This window comes from Mastacembelus armatus, chromosome 17, assembly GCF_900324485.2.
Source record: "Mastacembelus armatus chromosome 17, fMasArm1.2, whole genome shotgun sequence".
NCBI lineage: Eukaryota > Metazoa > Chordata > Actinopteri > Synbranchiformes > Mastacembelidae > Mastacembelus > Mastacembelus armatus.
Genome location: NC_046649.1, coordinates 23095259 through 23114850, shown reverse-complemented (window position 1 = coordinate 23114850; position 19592 = coordinate 23095259). Strand labels below are relative to the sequence as shown.

At 41.8% G+C, this 19592-nt stretch overlaps 2 protein-coding genes and 1 non-coding gene across 3 annotated transcripts; 1 reads left to right on the top strand and 2 right to left on the bottom strand.

Moving 5' to 3' along the window:
* Positions 1-179: 179 nt before the first annotated feature.
* retreg1 (reticulophagy regulator 1) lies at positions 180-13092 on the bottom strand. The gene is made up of 9 exons (XM_026314015.2): positions 12841-13092; positions 12114-12220; positions 11727-11757; positions 4798-4915; positions 4407-4491; positions 3968-4090; positions 3703-3773; positions 3186-3309; positions 180-2516 (listed from the first exon to the last, which is right to left on the bottom strand). The coding sequence occupies exons 1-9, from the start codon at positions 13044-13046 to the stop codon at positions 2014-2016; spliced, it is 1368 nt and encodes a 455-aa protein (XP_026169800.1). The 5' UTR covers positions 13047-13092; the 3' UTR covers positions 180-2013.
* Positions 10321-10412, bottom strand: trnar-ucu (transfer RNA arginine (anticodon UCU)). Its single transcript is given in 2 exon segments — positions 10321-10356; positions 10376-10412. It is a non-coding gene; the product is annotated as a tRNA-Arg (tRNA).
* Positions 13093-15825: 2733 nt separating the features above from the next.
* Positions 15826-16683, top strand: rnf182 (ring finger protein 182). Its single transcript, XM_026314068.1, has one exon. It carries the CDS (start codon positions 15826-15828, stop codon positions 16681-16683), a length of 858 nt encoding a protein of 285 aa, XP_026169853.1.
* Positions 16684-19592: the final 2909 nt, after the last annotated feature.

Here is a 19592-nt window from a genome sequence, read left to right as displayed (position 1 = left end):
GTTCATTAGAGACAAAGCAAAACCTGAAAACCAAAGACTGATTGTTTTAACCTGAATATTAAACATGTCTTATTGATATGGAGAAATTCCCAGAATGCACCCGTGTAAACAGATTTATGTCACCATAATGAGAGTAATACACGCTCATAAACACAATGAGGTCAAATGAATAAAATTACTCTGTGTTACAGCAGTTTATTGATATTCTTTCAATGTAATTACAGAAAAGTATATTTTGTCAATGCACTTTGGTTCTGACCTGAAACAGGTTCAGAGGATTTCTCATGGAAACCACCTTGACACAACTACAAGGTAAAAGAAAACCATTTAATTAGTTCAATAAATATTTAAAAGGTGTTTTTTAATGAAGCCCCTCCGTCAGCTCTTACCCAGAGCTTGGAACATTTCATTGTCTTATACAGTTATTATGTGACTGTAAAGTCCTCTGAGGCACTGGTAAATCAGTATTTCTATTAGTGTTTTAAGCTAATACGAGGGATTACATGATGAATTCAAGCAGATAAATTACATAACATGTGTCTTTATTATAAAAACAAGGTATTTTAATGTGCCAGGCATATTAAAGGAACAGTTCAGTCGTTCTTCATCACCACTCACTGATGGGGGAGGGCAAGCAGACGAGATGATGCAGACAACTTAAATCTTTATCGAGACCGTGAGGCACAAGCAACATCAACCTTCATCACTGAAGCAGTTTGGTTTTGTGATCCTTTTAAAGTTTGATCACCTAAATGAAGTGAAAGCAGCCTGGCACTGACATGGTTTACTCGTGTTCATCCTCTCCTTGTGGGCAATCAAGGCATTCAGGTGTGTGGTGGCCTGTTTGCAGATGTTACAATCAATGGGCTTTGTGGGATCCTAAGGGACCCTAAATCCCTTAGACCTCAGAACAGAACGTCTGACCAGAGCTAAATTTTGACCTGTTCATGGGACATCAGCAACACTAGAAGGATGTACCATGGGTCATTAGACTGTACAGTACTTTAGCTATATTCCCACAATGAGCTGTTTTTTTCTTAAGCTCTGTTTCACCTCGTCTCAAAACTAAATGCAGGACGTCTGCTGTGCAGTGACTGTGTTTGCATTGATTCATTCAGTGAATGAGCTTCAGCAGCTCTCAGTGATTTAGATCATAACGACACGGTGCAACTCAACTTTACTGTAGTTTGCAGGTTGGAGGGTGATCCACTGTGCTCTAGTTAAAAGTTGTTCACGAACACATAAACACTGAAAACACCTTTATTTGCGTACACCTAAACTGTACTGTGTTTACTTATACGCAGCTTATAAATGCTAATGACCTCACCAATCCAGTATGATAAGAAGTGACGAAAACCAAATGTAACCACAGCAGCTGATTAAAACTATGAGGAAGATCTCAGCCGATCAGACGACACAGTACGTTTGTCTTTTATAAAAGGCCACTGTGACAGACTGAGATCATCTTGAATTGGAATAAACAACTACAGGTTGGAATTTGTCATGGCAACAACAGTTTGGGTGCAGAACAGAACCTAAATAAATAATTATGTGGATAAATGAATAAATATGTCCAGACTGTGCAGATCGACCCACCCACCATGTTTCCACTGACTTACTTCCTCATGCCCAGGCCAAATAATTAGCTTTATTTATTTTTACTAATCTTGTGTTTTATTGACCTTCTGTTCTTCTCTGACACTGGCGAGTGCTGCCCTCTGTGATCCTACTGGGTTGGTGTTTCAGGACTGAGGGACAGAATAACAGCCAAGACATCACAGAGACTAAAACAAGCAGTCGTGACAGCCAACACTGATTTTTGTTCCCACGTCTGTCAGGTCAGGGCCATTTACAGCTGCTACTGTGTAGTCTGATCTCGGCACCTCCGCATTTCAGACTGATCCGTTTTCAAATGTTGACGTTAGCGCTACAAGAAAAAGAAAAATGGAAACCTTTCCTCACAGCCCTCCACATGTCCTCTATAACCCGTCCTCCTCTCCTGCAGCCGTAGTTTTAGTGGCGTCTCAGGAGTTTGGAGAAGAAACCAGAGGTTGGCTTGTCACCCTGTTCCTCAGCCTCTTCTTTGACCGGGGCCTTCTCCTCTCCCAAACCCAGCTCTCCTTCTAGTTGTTCCAGCTCTGACTGGTCCAGCAGCTCAAAGTCCTCCACCTCGCTCTCCGACTCCTCGCCCAGCTCCAGTAGCCTGGTGGATTCTGGGAGTCTTGACCTCTTCGAGTCTTGGCTCAGCGACGTGAAGCCGACAGCTGCTTCTAGTCTCTGCTGAATGGCGGCTGTGACGGCAGCGGTGATGACGTCTCCCGCCATCTGGTTGACCAGCTCCAGGGCTTTGTCAGCGGGTTGGTCTTTATGATGAGGTGTAAGCTGTGATTTAATTGGCTGCTGAGGAGGAAGGCCGAGGCTGAGGTCATCGTCGTCATCGCCATTGGTCGTCATGCCATTATCAAGTGAAGGGAATTCTGGGAGGCCACCAGTGAAAACTTCTTCTCTGTCGAGGTCTGTGAGGTTAAGACAGAAAAAAATACTTTTTAAAATTTTGGGAATAATGTAAGCTGCCCTGTGATGGACTGGTGACCTGTCCAGGGTGGACCCCTGCCTTTCACCCAAAGAGAGCTGGGATAGGCTCCAGCAGGTCCCTGGGACCCTGGTTAGGACTAAGGGGGTACAGATGATGGATGGATGGATGGATGGCTGGATGGATGGATGGATGGATGTTAAAGCCAAGCAAGTTCGAAAATGTTCAGAAGAAGACATGATATTAAATGAGTGGACTGTTGATATGTAAATTATGTAAATTAAACATGTTGGAGACACAGAACGAAACAATAAATACAGTTCTCTTGTTCTCTATGATACTCAGATGAGCAGCTTTCAGTTTTCTGATGTTTCAGTCAAATAAACCAGAACGAATCAGCAGCTTCATCAGTTATATTAGCCTATGATATAGCTGGAGCTGATTCTAATAGAATATTATCAATTTAATTAATGTAAGTAAAGTTTATACTGATAAACAGGTATTATTAACATGTATTTTAAATTTAAAAAGTTGTTGCAGAATATTTGTTGATAATGTTGAGTTTAATGATGTTGATGTTTGTTGACATGATGTTGGCTCAGCTGTTCATGTTTTCCATGTGTGTCCGTGTGTTGTGAGGTGACAAACGTACCCTCTGAGTTCTCAGTCTGTGGTGTGTGTCCTTCTGACAGGTTGAAAGTGCCGTTGTCCGTCCACGTCACATCAGACACCTCCGTGTCCGACACAGACATTTCCTTACACACTGTGGAGTCGAGCTGTAGGCAAGAAACACGTGGCAAAAAGTGTCTAATTGGTTGAACCTGAGCAGGTGAAGCAATAAAAAACGATTTATCTGTTTTGTGACTTAGCTCAGCAGCAAAGCTGAAACAACAGTTTTTACGTTGCTGTGATCATTTGAATATAAATGAGGAAGAGGAAGAGGCCTGAATTATGTCGATTATGACATCAACTAACAGTTACTGGTGCTTTCAAACCTAATTTACCTCATTTCATCCCAACATTACAGAGTCTGGGGAAGATAAAACATAATAAAGTTCAGTTTATTGGCACAGGCCTTGGTGCTGATGTGGCCCCCATGTACTGAATTTTCTTTAACTTTAACTGGGCCCTCTCAGTCAACAGAGGCAATAATTAGATGATCAGCCAACCTTGGGAAACATGGAGGACAGGTCTGACTCGATGCTCTCTTTCTCAGCCTCTGCCTGGATGATCCTCTTCTCTGAAAGGAGGAAAACATGGTAGACACTGAGTTTTCTATTGGAATATTTAATAAAAGAAAATGGAAGCTGCTGGTTTATGTGTATGTATTTGTACTTTGAGTTTGATGCATCATAATTACACAAGTTTTGCAAAAAGAAAACAGAAGTGAAAATATAAAACTTAAATATGGCATGCATGAAACTGAATATTTACCATGGTTTTCTTTCATTTTCTGAAGAAACTCCCCAATGCCAAAGTCCAGTTTCTGCAGAACTGGCTCCAGCCACAAACCAACCTCACGAGAAGAAATCAGAGGCCACAGGAAAACACCCAGCACTGCAGACACAACAAGCGTTTTACTACATAAAATGTGTAAACACATAACAACCCACTAAAATGTCATTTTTATCTGTTTACAGAAAGACGTTCTCCATGTTAGGATACAGTATTTGAAAATCATCATATGCTTTGTTTAAACTGTCAGACTCCTCATTAAATGACTGCTTGGATATCTCCCGTCAATGTTATGCTGATGACACACAGTTGTATCTCTGTCATGACTGTGTAAGGCTAGAAACAATAAATTTGAGTTCAAGGTTATGCCAGTAAATATAAAGAGGCCTCTTCATGTACAGCTCTGTAGTTGACTCACCTAGAACATATGAGATAACAATCCCTGGAATGTAACGTCCTAAGACGGCAAGGAAGGTGCACAAACTGCAAACCAGCAGGCAAAACTAGAAGAGAAGCAGAAATTGTCTTCATGTTAAGATGAGGTAATCTGACATGAGAACCGGATCAATATTCTCAGAGCTAATAATTATTTTCCTGACATTTTGACTTATTCCTTTAAAATGCAGAAAATGATCACTTCACTTTTGTTGCAGTTTAGAACCAAGGACCCAAATTCCTGCAGCTACTCCAGTTTTTAAGTCCCAGCATGAGATGAAACCCTCTATCTAAATGGTCAAAATACCTCCAGAAAGTCTGACAACCACTTTTTTCTCACTCAGCTGCAGTTAGTCTGGGGTCGTTTGCCTCACCTTGCCTGGGTTTTGCTGTTTGAAAGCCGACGTCTCCTGGAGGAAGACTTTGAGGGAGTCGCTGAGCGGAGGTCCAGTCCCGGACCGGCTGTCCTGGCCTGAGTCAATGATCTCCCAGCTACAGTTAAAAGAAGACAGAGACAATGTCCAATGTCATTTTTAACATATCTGACTCTGACAGGAAGTCATAGTGAATAATTCTTCAAAAACATGTCAGTTCAAACAAAGTGAGACATGGAGGGACACTGGAGCAGGGACAAAGTCTTTCCTCTCATCTCATAGCCTGAAAATGTACTTTACAAATAAAGTGACTTGGTCTGCATGTGCAGATGGTCATGTTGTAGTTACTGATACAAAGTGCATTAAAAATAGTACCAGCCTTTGAGTTAACTAAAGGAAAAGAGATTGAGAGGTGGATTTGGAGGCATGAAATTCTGTTTGGCTGAGAGTCATTGATAAAAATTCAGGTCTAGAAAAAAGAGCAGTCCGATGCAAATGTCATTGTCTAAATTAAGAAGCCTCCACTAAAGCTGGCAGATAAAAGAGACAGCTGCTGGATGGGAATAAGGATGTGACAATGCTTTCCATGCTGTTGTGCTGCTGGGATTTCTGGGGCACTTGGTGAGGTATGAAACTTTCCCCTCCAGCTTGGGGGGTTCCCATTTCAGTATTACCATTAGCCTCTGTGCTCGCTGCACACAAAGCAGCTATAAAAGGCACATGTGGCTCATTTGCAGGTCATGTGCAGTAAATAGATAAGGACATGAAGCAGCAGGTTACCAAGTTACAACCAAGTGGGCTTTGTCATTGAGTGTCTTTCATCTGTCTTTTTGAAACACTAAAACATAATCAGAGGGGATAAAATAGTTTCTACTACTGGAATGGACTGGACTGGACTGTACTAGACTGGACTGGACTGGACTGGACTGGACAGTATGCTTCCTCAGTGCTAACAAGAAAAGTGGTTTAGAAGCTAAATTAACCGGACAAGCTTGTCTTACCCAAGCAGGCATAATGTCTTTGCCCATTTAATATCTAAAATATGATTTAACTGTGTTGTTGACCTGTCTAATCGCTTCTGAACATGGCCAAACTTTAACCAATGGTTTTTAACCATATAATCTTCAAGATGACAGTTTGTCTCCATGTCGTTGTGGGAAAAAAATTTAATATCAGGTTTACAAAGCAAATCACCCACTAACAATAAATAAACCACCCATCATTTTCCATGAAGATGCCCGTCTTTCGTGGAATAGGGAGATGTTTATCCTGTCCATCACTTACTGCTATTACTGCTTCACAGTATCGCTGGCACATGTTCAGCCCATCATGTTTGCCTGGAAACCGGGCTCCTACAGGGACATGTGCCTGGAAGTCGAGAGGGGAGCCGTGGTTTGACCTTTCATGATGGTTATGTGAGACAACGTTGAGTGTTTGGATGAGGTGAGAGGGGCTGTGGCTGTATATGAGATACTGGAGCTACTCAGAACCACTTGTGTCTGTTACTTGGAGTCTTGCAGACACAGGGTTAGGGGAGAAGGAAGTGTTTAGGGTGTCATTCTGCTCCTGTCCAAACAGTGAGTGATACGGGAGTGTAATGTGAAATCATTAGAGGACTCTTAAAATTCTTTGAAACCAAATCTGCTTTGTGCACACAACTGCCATCATATAGGAGAATGAGGATCCTGACAGGTCTCTTTCTTAAATGTTAACTCTAATTGCTGTTGCAGTTGCAGGCTGAACGATCAAAAGGTTTAAAGTGGTGAAGAAAAGGTAAATATGGCACTAAACAGCTGTGCACACTGAGAGGAAAGAACCACCCAGGGGTCAAATGTCTCACTCTTCACTCTGCTCATACCCCCTTAAAAACCACAATCATGTTTTCCACTTAACACAGAACCTGCACAGCTGCTGTGGAAACCAGATCTCCATGATGTTTACACCAGCTGTTTCCAGAACAGCTGTAATTGTCCCTGTATGTAAATTTAGTGTGATGAAACCTGTTGATGCGGCTTGATTAAGCTGTTGCTTGAACTAATATTAACCTGTCACATCGATATCTTCTAGTATTTTCTCATATTAAGACATCTCCTGATGCATTGTGGGTTTTATTAAATCAACATTTCAAACAGAAAAAACAACTGAACACTTGCTCGATAGAGAGAAAGATCCACGTGGAAACCATTTTCCATCAAAGCTTATTTAAGCCTCTACTGCTGAATGACAACAAACATTATCTGTCATCTGTTTTGCAACACAGCACATTAGCCTCAACCATCATCAGACACTATGATGCCACAGAATGCAGCAAAATGTCATCAGTTGTTGTTCTAGTTTCCTCTACCATCATTTGAACCAGTTTGGCTTCAAAATGGTCAAACAGTGTGAATTACTAAATGCTGGCACTGATTTAAAACAGTGAATAAACTGTTGGATAAAAGCTAATGATCATACTTCACTATGATTCAATATCAGACTCTGTGTAGGGTGGATTTATCTGAAATAGAATTCTGCCTCTGTACTCAGAGATTTTTGCACTTCACTGTTTTTAATCCAGAAGAACAAGCGTTGTCCTGATGGACATCTGTCAGGCCTCTCGTCACGTAAGCTTTAGATTGTGAAATAATAACAAAGTGCATGATGTTTTATTGCTCCAGATCATTACAAATGGTCAACTATGCCTGTGATGGTAAGAACGTCACAATAACCACACAGAGGCCTGTAGGCCAGGGCAAATGGAATATGTACCACATGGACAGCTGTTGGGCAGATGTCGGTAATCTCTGGAACAACACGGGGAGCGACTTGTCTGAGCCTGTAACAAGCCTGGTGACAACGCTTCAGAAATAGAGCAAGACAAACTATGCCAGGAATGGTGGCAAAAACAACCTGGTTCTTCACTTGTGGGTGGGCAGGAAGGGGGTTTAACTATGTTTACCCACCTGTCTGCGTGGACATATGGCACTGAAACCCTGACTGTGATGCTCTAAGACCTGTTTATGCACACAGCCTCATATACAGTCGGCTGACTTTAAAAAAATGGCAAACTAGAGCTGCGGCCGATCGAGATTACAGTTAATACCAGTCTGCATGTGCCTTTGCAATATAAGACGCCAGCGTTATGCATGGGGGTGGGGGGGATGATGCAATGATGTGTACTGATCATAGATCTGTGCCATGTTATTCATGCTGTTGATCTGTTTAGGCTGAACCCGAGAAGCAAAACGTTACAAAAAGGCGACTACTTTGGTCGAACCAACTTAAGTTGAACAAGTTGGTTCAAATGGGCCCAAACAACAACAGCAACAGCGACATTTCAGTCTCCTATTGGACATCTGTATGAGCAGCGTCAAACACTTCAAAAATGTTCACTCCACACAAATCACCCCAATGAAAATTCTCAGTTATTCTCATTTCAGGGCTATTTCTTCAATGAAAAGCCACCAAACCACGATATATTAATTTCCCTTCACTTATGAAGTTGTCCTGTGGAAGAAACCCCAGTGACAAATACAGAAAATCTGCTTTGTGTGATTAACCTTTTACAGAAACAAGAGAAACAAGCCATTGCTGTCTAAGTCTTCTCTAGGTTCAACACACAGCTCTAGTCGTACCTCAGTCCTGCCCCACGATCTTCAGGAGACATCTCAGGAGCTTGAGGCACCTTCAGAAGATTCGATGACGCTTGTAAATGCAGCCGAACGCTGGACGGTCAAGACGATGAAGCAGGAAACAGCTTGAACTCGTCTTTCTCAGCGGCACAGGAGGCACAAAGACAAACTCAGGTTTTACGTGACACACGGCGCGAGAGCAGCTTGTGTTTATCCTCATTGAAGCCCCGCTCAGAGTATTTCAAGCGGTCTCATCTAAAAATAACCTGGTCACACCAAATTCCACCACACAGGCATCAGGAGGACAGAAGGATGGGGTTGGGGGGGGGTTGGGGGGTAGAAACTGCAACACCCTGCAGCACCATCAACTCCTCAAACACACCTCCTCTTGTGACACACCTCCACTTGACGGACAGATGAGCGGGAACTTGTGGCCCTGACCCAGTGTTGTTTGTACGTTGACGACAGTGTTGACTAAACGCTGGTCATTGATTTAAAACAAAACTTTGACATTTTCAGAAATACACAGATCGATGAGACGATCGATTCCACTCCTATCAGTAACTGCGGTGCTACTGCTGCCAGCTGCAAGACGTTGAAATCATGGTAACGGTATACCAGGTAGACGTTACTATGCACATACTTTCCTGGAAATTTCACAAGAGCTAGTTTTCTGTGCTGCACAGATGTCAGATAGTTTCATAGTTTGATGGTAAACAGGATGTTCAGTACACAGGGGCAGAAAGATGCTGGGATAAATAAAGGAGGGTAAACTGATCCTGAATTGAGGATTAACATCAGTCACAGTCACAGTCAGCAGCAAAATATAATAACAATAATAATAATATTTTAAATAGCCCAGCTAAAACTACACTTGACATGTATTCAATTCATATATATATATATATATATATATATATATATATATATATATATTCTGTTTAATGATTTATTTCTGTCTTTTTAGTTATTTATCAAAAAGGCAGAAGAGTTGATTGATTTTGTTCAGGAAACAGAAACCCTCCAAATTAAAAGCCTCTGAATACACAGATGTCCAGAATCAAATCATTTTTTAGGTATTTTGACATTATCATAAGTCAACTATATTTTTATGTTTATTTTATATATGTGTGTTTATGCTACACATACATCTATATATTTATGTGTGTGCTTTGCTCAGTTTGATATTAATTTGTTTGTTTGTTTATTTGTTATGGTTAAAAATTATTACAGATTATTCAATAAATACTTCCGTACAGAATCAGAGTGAAACTGATACCAAGCACGTAAATACAAAAAAGAAAGAAGAACAAGCAGTTAGTTCTGTAGTGACTGTGTGGTTTTATGATGGAAAATAATCTGTTTATAAATGAGCTCATCCATCATTTCACCGTGACGGAACTGTGATTGGCTGGTTGTTGTGTTGTTTTCCACCAGTCCAGTCCAGCCCATGGGTTCGCTCTGAAGCACACCCCTCCCTGTCAAGTACTCTGATTGGCTCGACGGCTTCATGTCACACCTCTGAGTCGGTGCTGGCAGTGGAAGAACAGCTGAGTCACACACACACACAGTCATCATGCACACACCGTGCTCAGGTTTCACAACTCAAGACACTTTTTATTTGTTGTGGGAACGAACAGCAGCACAGCCATTCCACAAAAATACCAAACACAACGCCTGACTCCATGTTGACCAGCACAACAAAGTAATGTCAGCCATTCTAGATCATGTTCATCCTCAGAGTGTTTACAGCTCATTCTCCTGCAAACTACACAGGACAATAGTCAAACCAGCTCCTTCTCAAATACGTGTATGTTTATACATTTACTTTGGGGGGAACGGAGCCCTTAAATCTCTGAATTGCTCTGATTTCAACTTTATTATTTGACTCATGGAAACTACTTAAAACATCCGACTCTGGTGGGACTCGAACCCACAACCTTTGAATCACTTCTCCAATGTTCAACTAGAAGTCCAATGCGCTATCCATTGCGCCACAGAGCCAGTCCTCCTGTAGCTTCCCGCAGGACCAGCTGGTGTCCATTCACTTCCAAACAATTTATAAAAAAACAACTATTAGCAGATTTCCCAGCATGCATTGTCACGTCTGTTTGATAAAAACAGACATGATGGAAACCTGTTGTGTTTATTTGGTACATTCTACTTGACGCCAACTTTAAAATACAAAACTTGTGATTTTAACTAAACTGACCGAACACAACAGCCACATCTCCCCAAGCACCAGCTGATATTTAATCCCAACCACAGCTGGCCGGGTTACAAGAAAGGATTATATTTGTTTGATGTAAAACAACAAGTCCTCCACAGCCACATGGGACGAGAACGACGACACCAGCACTGTCAGTGCCCACACAACAGACACAAACAATCAGTGATTCACTGTGATTCACACATAGTTAAGGTTTAGTTACAAACAAAGACAGTTAAAAGGTAAAAGATGATGGTCATGGATAAAAGAAACCAGCGTTTATTTCTGGTAGGAAACTGGAATTGAACCTGCTTCAGACACTTTATGACCCAAAAAACAAAACAGAAACTGAGCCAAACCAGAGAAACACGGTACAAATTATTTAAAAGCCAAGTCAAACATGCAAACATAGAATATTTGTAAGCTGTGTTTTAGACTAGACAACACACTACAGCTCCCACAAGTCTTTGCCTGAGTCTGCTCTGAGCCCGATGTTCAGTTACCCACAGGGCCTCTCTGACAGACAACAGCAGGTGACGACAACACGACCGCACCCTGCAGGTCAAATGGGACAGAAAAAAGTGGGAGCAGTGCAGCAGGTGGTGACAGAAGGTTATTTACATATGCAAATTAGGAAACAACCACACTGCAATAAATCAAACTGTTTCCTCTGCAATAAAAACAACATCAGCCAGACAAATGGTGGATTTAGAAGGAGATACAGGGCATCACACACAGGCAGGGGTAAAAAAGCCATGCCACATAAACTACAACATCCCAGTGTGAATCTGACCTGAGCCTTTGGTGCTTGTCATCCCCCATAGAGGAAACCGATTTGGAAGGAAGTAAACAACTGAACATAAAAACATAAACCTAAAACACATTAAAAGACCATTTTTCAGTCCTCTGCTGCAGCTATCGACTGCTGTTTCAGCACTAATGTGCAAACACTTGTGTATCACAAGGTGAGTGTGTGATTTGTGACTTGAAACTGAAACAGTCTCAGTGTTTGAGTCGTCACATGGTTCGTTCTCAGCGAGGATTAGATTAGACATTCGTATGTGACCAGTCAGCTCCGCATCCAGATCACATGCATTTCAGTGTCCTACCTTGCAGTCATGCTGCTCCATAAATGAGCTCCTGTGGAAAAAAGAGAGGATGAGTTATTCACTGTCACATCACTGGAAACAGCCATAACAACAACGTCTGGTTATTTTTGTCATTTGTCTTCTGTATTTAGCCTTTACCAAGCTCTGAGTCCAAGGTGATGACCAGAAATGTCTTATTTTCAAAACCCCAAATTATTCAGCTCAGTAAGAGTTAAGATAAGAAAAAGCTGCAACTTTTCACCTTTAAGGAGTTAAAACAAGAAAAAAAAATATGTTGTTGTTTTCATATAAGACGACAAAAAAGCAAACAATCACAGGTGAGTGGCTGATGATCCATTTGTGCGTTTTTGTTTAAACGGCCATGACAGAAACGTGTTGTGGTCTCACCTTTATATCGGGAGCAGGCGATGTCTCTGCCGGTCACTGTGACGAGCATCAGAACCAGCAGCGACGCCACGAGGCTGTAGGCTCGCACCGAGCTGCAGGCCACACACCTGCAGAGCAGCACAGCAAGGGTTAACACACACCTGGATTTTTCTGAACCAGGGTTTCTGGACTGAAGCTGGTCAGAGCAGGTAACAGTCAGTAAAGAGCTGCCCAAACGGTTTAGTGAGAACACTGGTCGACACATTTGGACACGTCCCTGTTTGCTGATGTTTCACAGACCTGCAGACTTTTTTCAGTCCTCAACCTTCAAAATCTTCTTCAGAACTTACTGACAAGAACCTGTCAGAGTCAAAATGATGCAGGGTTACAAAAGCACAAAGAATATATAACTTAAAAAACAGACCGGATTGTTTGTATTATTTTGGTGTTGGGGGCTGGAGGTCTTCAGGGGGACTTTGAACTCATGACCTCAGGATTTCTAAAATCCTGTTTAAGGCTCTGACTGATATAACAGTGAGCCAACACAAGAAACTACAGGAATATCACAGCTCTTTGGCATCACAGGGTGTGAGCAACATTGATAATTTAAGACTGAAACAGAAAAATCACATGAGCTTATATCACATTTAGTCTAATTTGGCCTCACATAGATCGGACTGAGGGATGTGGAGTCATGAAGGTCTTTTATTGTTTTGATCTGACTGATATTCCTGCGTCATGGTCCTACCAGAACACCGCGTTGGCTGCAGCAAACAGGGCTGAAGTCCTGAACGGTCTCTGTTTCCAGCTGACCAGGCCGGTGAGACGACACCCTGCACGGCGGGGCGGTACCTCCTCCCCTCCGAGTGCCCAGCCCGGTGGCCCCGGTGGCCCCTGAGACCCGGCATCCGCGTCCCCGCCGCCCGCAGTTCCTGCTTCCCGGCTCCCCAACATCAGAAAACAGTCCCTCCTCTCTCCGCTCCGCTCCTCCAGCAGAAATCCGTTTCAAGTTTACCGGAGGGTTTACGATAGCATCTCCGGTGCTAGGTTTTCAAAATAAAACTCACTACATTTGGCACGTTTTTCAACAGACAACAGAAGGCACATCTGTTTGCTACCTGAGCCAAACACTAATATCAACACAGGTGTATGGAAATTCTTGTAAAGTACCAAAGCAAAAGTACTTTCATGCAGAAAGGCCAGTTACAGCAAAATGTAGTGTATTATATTATTAGATTATCATTACTGATATTTTAATTTGTAAACATAACTTCAGCTGTGTTGATGGTAAAATTGACGCTTACACTAACAACTTTATAAGTTTGTTAATTTTCTCACTTGGTGGTCACAGATGTTATCATACCTAATAATAATACAATAATAATCATTTAGTTTTAATCCCAGTGTGTCTTGTTTATCTGAATAACTAAAATAGCTACAGCTACCAAATGTAGTACAGTCTAAATTTGCATAAAGTGGAAATATTAAACTAAATTACAAATTTCAGGTAATGATTAACAGAATATAAAGGTATAAAACACAGTTGTTCCCACTAAAATGTTTATTTATCTCTACATTTTCCATTTTGTTGTGAAAACTACTTGCAAGGAAAAAAGGAGAAACAGACCAAAACGGATTAACATGAAAGTATCACCTGAAAAAAACAAGTGATAAATATAAATGTATGATTTTACTATTATTATTAGGCAGAAAGAACAAGTCCAACAAAATATTTTTATTGATTAGGTGACAAGTGTCTGAGGTGAAACAGACAAAAATGTCTCCAGTGAGGACTGAGATAAATGATTGACTATTTGTTTATTGGTAAATAAGACACGGTGTAATGGTGATTTGTTGTTGTTGGGATTACTGACACCAGTATGTGGTACTGGTCTTTTATTTTACACTTCCTGTCTGTTCAGTCTGCTCATGTCTGACTTGACACCTGAGCTGCTGCTTGTTTTGTTGTGGTTTAGGCCACTGACGTCAGGCCTGTGTGTGTGTGTGTGCGTGTGTGTGTGCGTGTGCGTGTGCGTGTTGCTTATGTTATACTGTTTACTGTTACATATCACATATGATCTATGTGAAGTAAAGAGTAAACATTAATAATTGAGTTACTACACATTCATCAGCAAAGTGTGACTGTTCTGCAGCTCTGTGGAGCCTTCGCTTATTCTTTCCCAGCAGGAAGCAGCAAAGAAGTGAAACGTGCAGCACAAGCACCAGAAATGTTTCTCCATAGTTATGGGAGACTATGAATACTGGACTTCCATTCATTAAATCAGCACCTTCACATGTTTTTTTGCTGGATCAAAATTAAGCACCTGTTTAATGCAACATCATTGGATTGTGAACAGTTTGATTATATGCCCCCTAGTGGTCAAGGTCATTCCCTGCAGTTTTAAACACAACATACAGACACAATACAACATTAGTAATAAAACAATGTTTTAACAGCATTTATCTGTCCATTTGTTTGTTATATATACTCTTCATCCTGGACCTGGAGCTGCAGTCAGGGTACAGCTCAGCACATTATCAGTGACACTTGATTTTAACAAATCCCCAAACAGTTTGCAAAATGATTTCTTTCTTTGTGTTAGAACTTTCTGAACTTGTCACTGAAGCGTGAGCGTGCATGACTGCAGAGGATGCAGGTTTGTGTGGTCAGGGTGCAGACATTACACTGACTGAAGTACTACAGAGTAAATGTCTGCACATACAGAAACACAGAAAACTTTAAGCTCATTATTTTTGACATTTATTGGACATAATTAATTAGACAAATAGCTTGTATGACAGACTGCAGACCAGGCCACTCACCAAACATGACACAAACAGAATGACAGACTCTTTGGGAGAATAAGACTTAGAAAAAAATGACGACCCATTTTTTGCTGCGGTCTGCACCGTTCTGGACCCGAATCAAGATCACTGCCAAAACAGTGATCTCCAACAATGACCTGCTCCACTTTCCAGTGCCCGGGCCACTCCTTCACTCCACCCCAGTCCACTAGTTCGGACACATATTCACAGCCACAGGCCTGTTCCCAAGGCAAATTCACAGCTGTTCTAAATGTGACACACTTTTGAGGGTTAAGACTTGGTTTTAGGGTTCAGGTTAGAATGAGGTTCAGGTTGGCGTCAGGGTACGGGTTGGGCTTTCACATTTAGTTGTGATGATTAAAGTTAGATTAAGCGGGGTAGGAAGTGGATTTTATCAATGACTGTCCTCACAGCCATAGTAAGAGCATTGTGTGTGTGTCAGTCACTAATTGGACTGAATTTCACTGTGCAACAAAGATCAGGCTCGAAAATTCCAGCTCTGGTTTGTACAGGCTCTGCTTTGTTGTCTCTTCGCCTGTTTGTTCTCGTCTAATGCTGTGTTAACAGTTATCTCTCTGCCGCTCTCTCTCTCTCTCACCCTCTTTCTCTGGATTTCTTTCAGCCTCTCTCACTTTCTCTTTTTGAAAGGCTCTTTGCCACAATTGAATTTTTACCCCAACTGCTCAGACGTAGGCAAACCCCAGAGGCCAGAACCTGTGAGGTACTTTCTGCTCTTTCACTGGAGGAGCCAACAGCCACAATGAGCCCCAGACCTTCAGTGGAGGGAGCCGCTGTCACCGTCTCCATCTGGGGGAAACCTGCCCTGTGTCTCAATGCTGAGCCTGGATCTGAGCTTCTGGTTGAATTTTTCTGCTGATCTTGAGGCAGCATAGAGCCTGGGGGTAGGATGATTGACCTTCAGAGCGCTGAAGATGGCAGCGGCGGCGGCGGTGGTAGTCACATGGACGTACTGAGCACTGAGGAGATGGAGTGTAAGATCTGCTATTGTGCATACAGCCTGGGGAGTCGAAGGCCGAAGGTGCTTGAGTGTTGTCACCGTCTGTGTGCCAAGTGCCTCGCTAAGATCTTGGACCTTGGTGAGTCACCTTCCAACGCTGTGGTGTGCCCCTTCTGCCGTTATGTCACCAGACTGTCAGGGGAAGCAGTGAGCAACCTGCCTGATGACTACAACCTGGTAGCGGCTCTGGCCTTCCAAAGCAGGAACCAGAGGAACCTCCACATCCACCAGGAGGCGACCATGGAGCTGGTCCTCAACCCCAGACACCTGAGCTCATTGATGAGTAGCAACCCACCTGTGACGTCCCCATCCTCTTCCTCCTCCACTTCCTCCTCCACCACCTACTCTTCCATCAGGGGCTCCCCTAACTTTGTGGTTATCACCATCATGGAGCCTCCACCAGCATCTGCCTCAAACCAGGACCTCCACCGCCAGGCACGTGGATCTCACACATCAAACCAGGAATACCGCTCATCCAGTCTGGACTCCATGGCATCCATCACACAGAGGTGGATGGTGTGGAACTGTGCGGCCCTCCTGTGCCAGACTGCCGCCCGGGTGCTGGTGTGGGTGCTGGGGCTGCTGTATTTCAGCTCACTGCCAATGGGGGTTTACCTGCTCATCATGCAGAGGACAACGCTTGGGGTCCTGCTGGTGAGCCTGGTTCCTGCCAGCCTCATCATGATCATGGTCTACGGGTTCTGCCAGTGTATCTGCCATGAGTTCTGGGACTGCATGCCCCCGTAATGGGACCAGATGAAATAGCTTGCTTTGAGCATGCTTGACAATAGAGCTGGAGAATTCACTAATGGGGATGTTACTGTGTAACTGACCATATGAGCATTTACGTCCATGGGATAAAAATGCTCATTTACTTTCCCGGAGAAGAGAGTGAGAACATTATGTACATGACAAATGGAGCTTACAGTTTGGGGCTTTTAATTTTTATACATATTCATTTGTGAATCTGTAGCTTGAAGGCCAACTAATTACCCAGCAGAGCTCATACTATGAATAATACTGTTGTAGTGAGAAACCAGAAGGAATTAATGGCATTGACAATTACTGTTTTTGGCACTCGTGGATCTAATTCGTTATATTACAGTGGTTCTCAACCTTCTCAGGTTATGTCACAGCCATAAATGCATCAAATGTGAACAATTAAATCAGTTTTTTAAAAAGTGAGTTGTTAAGAAATGAGACAAGTTCTATTCTGAGAATAAGAAATCTGTGTTTTCTCACCATAACACATTAACTGCAAACATAAACAGATTTATGTTTAAGCCACAGAGACCATTTACCCTTTACCTTTCTCAAAGTCAAACAACAGTTCCCACTTATTTAGAGATTTATTTGATGCATTTGTTGATTTAGAGAATTTGGGAATATCGACATAACTACAGAAAACACAGCAGGCAGTACTTGGTGGATTCAGGAAAAGAGCAAACCTACAGCTGATTTCTAAAACACAATCAGCTGCAAGTGAAAGTGGGAAACTGGTGAGGGATCACTCTTTGTTGCTGCAGTGGTTATTCCTTCCTGATGTTTGGGATAAGGGGATTGAAAGCTATTTATACAGTAGGTCACAACCTTTACCTGCAACAGTCTGTATTTGTATTCACAGAAGTAGAAGCAGAAGAGTCAGTATATTGTAAAATGACTCACGCTGCATTTTCTGAGGAGAACCACCAGAGGGTGCTGTAACAGCTCACGCCTCATCCCTGCACAGTTGGTTAAAAGAATGGAAAAGGTCCAGTGACACTGATGATAACTGATGATGTTCCATTACTTTACAAAATGATCTCTGTCTATGTGCAACAGAGCTAGTTTTGACTTCATATGTGAGTGTAAATAGTTTTTAACAATAAACCATTTGAGAAGTTAAGAAAAGAAATCAACCAGTTTATAAAACAGGAGAAGTTGAGGCATCACAGAAAAGGCTGGGAGCCACTGATTTCATCTTTAACATTGTGCTTTGTGTTTTATAAGCTAATTGTATGTTTTTAATGCTGATTTTTACACTGTGATAACTATAGCTGGCAGATAAATGGAGTAAAAAGTCAAGTATTTATATTAAATAGAAATACTCAAGTGAAGTCCATGTACCTCAAAACTATGTGTAAGTGTTTGAGTTAATGTGTTTCCTCCACTAGTTGTGAATGCAGGACTTTAACTTGTACTGCCATGATATTAAATTTTATTATTTGTTCCATCACTGTCATGATGCTGTTGAACTCCACTCCACTCCAGTTATCCAAGCACAGTATAAAACAAACACTGAGGATCTGTTCCCAGTACATGTTGTCCCTGCGTCTCTCTGATGATAAACAGTCCAGGCCTTCTACCATTTGTGTTTTCCAGAGGACCCTGAATCTGAGCCTGAGCAAGTGCTTTCCTAAAGGGAGCGTAACATCATTTCAGATTCCTTTTTAGTGATGCAATGAACATTCCCACATGTTGGTGTGAGGGATATTCATGGGTTGTGTGCGCCAGACAGAAAGGAAAAACTCCCTGCAGCTTGCATCACTTCTCTGATCAGAGCTGCGAACAAAAACACGACAGTGGGATTTTTAAAGGACTGTTTTTAATCTTAGTCTGCTCGCTGCAATCGGGATTAATACATTTTTCCCCAGTTTGAAATTTATTTTGTAGAACACATAATACAATAAACAGCGAAATGATAAGCTCCTTAAGGTGGTTCCTGCAAGCCTTTCTCACAGAAATTACTTTTACATGCAAATAATTAGAACAGAAAATACGTTCTGGAGGAAAATCGGTTCAACCTGGATTAGATTTTTACAAACATAATGAGGTTGTTAATTAACGTATCTGTTAATTATCATTTTAATGTGTTTGCTGTCAGTGTATTTGTTTTCTCACAGGATTCACTTTTCCACTAATATATCCACCAGTGGCAACTAAAGCTCATAAAAATTTCATGGTTCTGTTTATGCATTCAGTGCAGCGGGTTAAGGTTAAGAAAAGATCATCGTCTTGGTCTGAAAACGTCTGCAGGCACTTGAATCATGAGACAAAATAATCTTACTTTGTTAACATTAAATTAAACTACACTCGTTCCCTAACAACAACCACATGGTCTGACTGTCTAAACAGAACCAATAAAAATGGTAATGATGTGTGAGCAAGAAAACAAAAGAAACAGTGAACAATGTCACTGAACATTTAGTGGATTTGCTTCTTGTGAATGGGCTGATGCATTCATTAAGTTCATATAACATCAGCAGCATCATGTTTATTTCACAACATAGTTGTTTTTGCTTTCTAGGAAACAGATTTGGTTTCAGAGGCTCTTGGGAAAATATAATGAGACTAATCACTAATCACTAATTTTGAAAATAAAAAAAAAATCTTGCAGTGTGAAGATGAAAAGATATGAGCTCATCAGACCTCTGTGGGCTGCTCTAATCTCAGCCTAAGGCTCTGGACTTGAGGCTATATTAGCTGTTAGCATAAGTCTCCATCTGGTTGCATTTGCAAGTTCCAAAGTTGGATTTTGGATAACGTACAGTAGGTGTCAAGTTTGTACACAATGAAGAATGAGTTGAATAGAAAAGACACATCTCTGGTTCTGTTGCATCAATTCCAATACTTTTTTAAAAAGCATCTGCAGTAAAACACAAACAGAACGGGAGGAA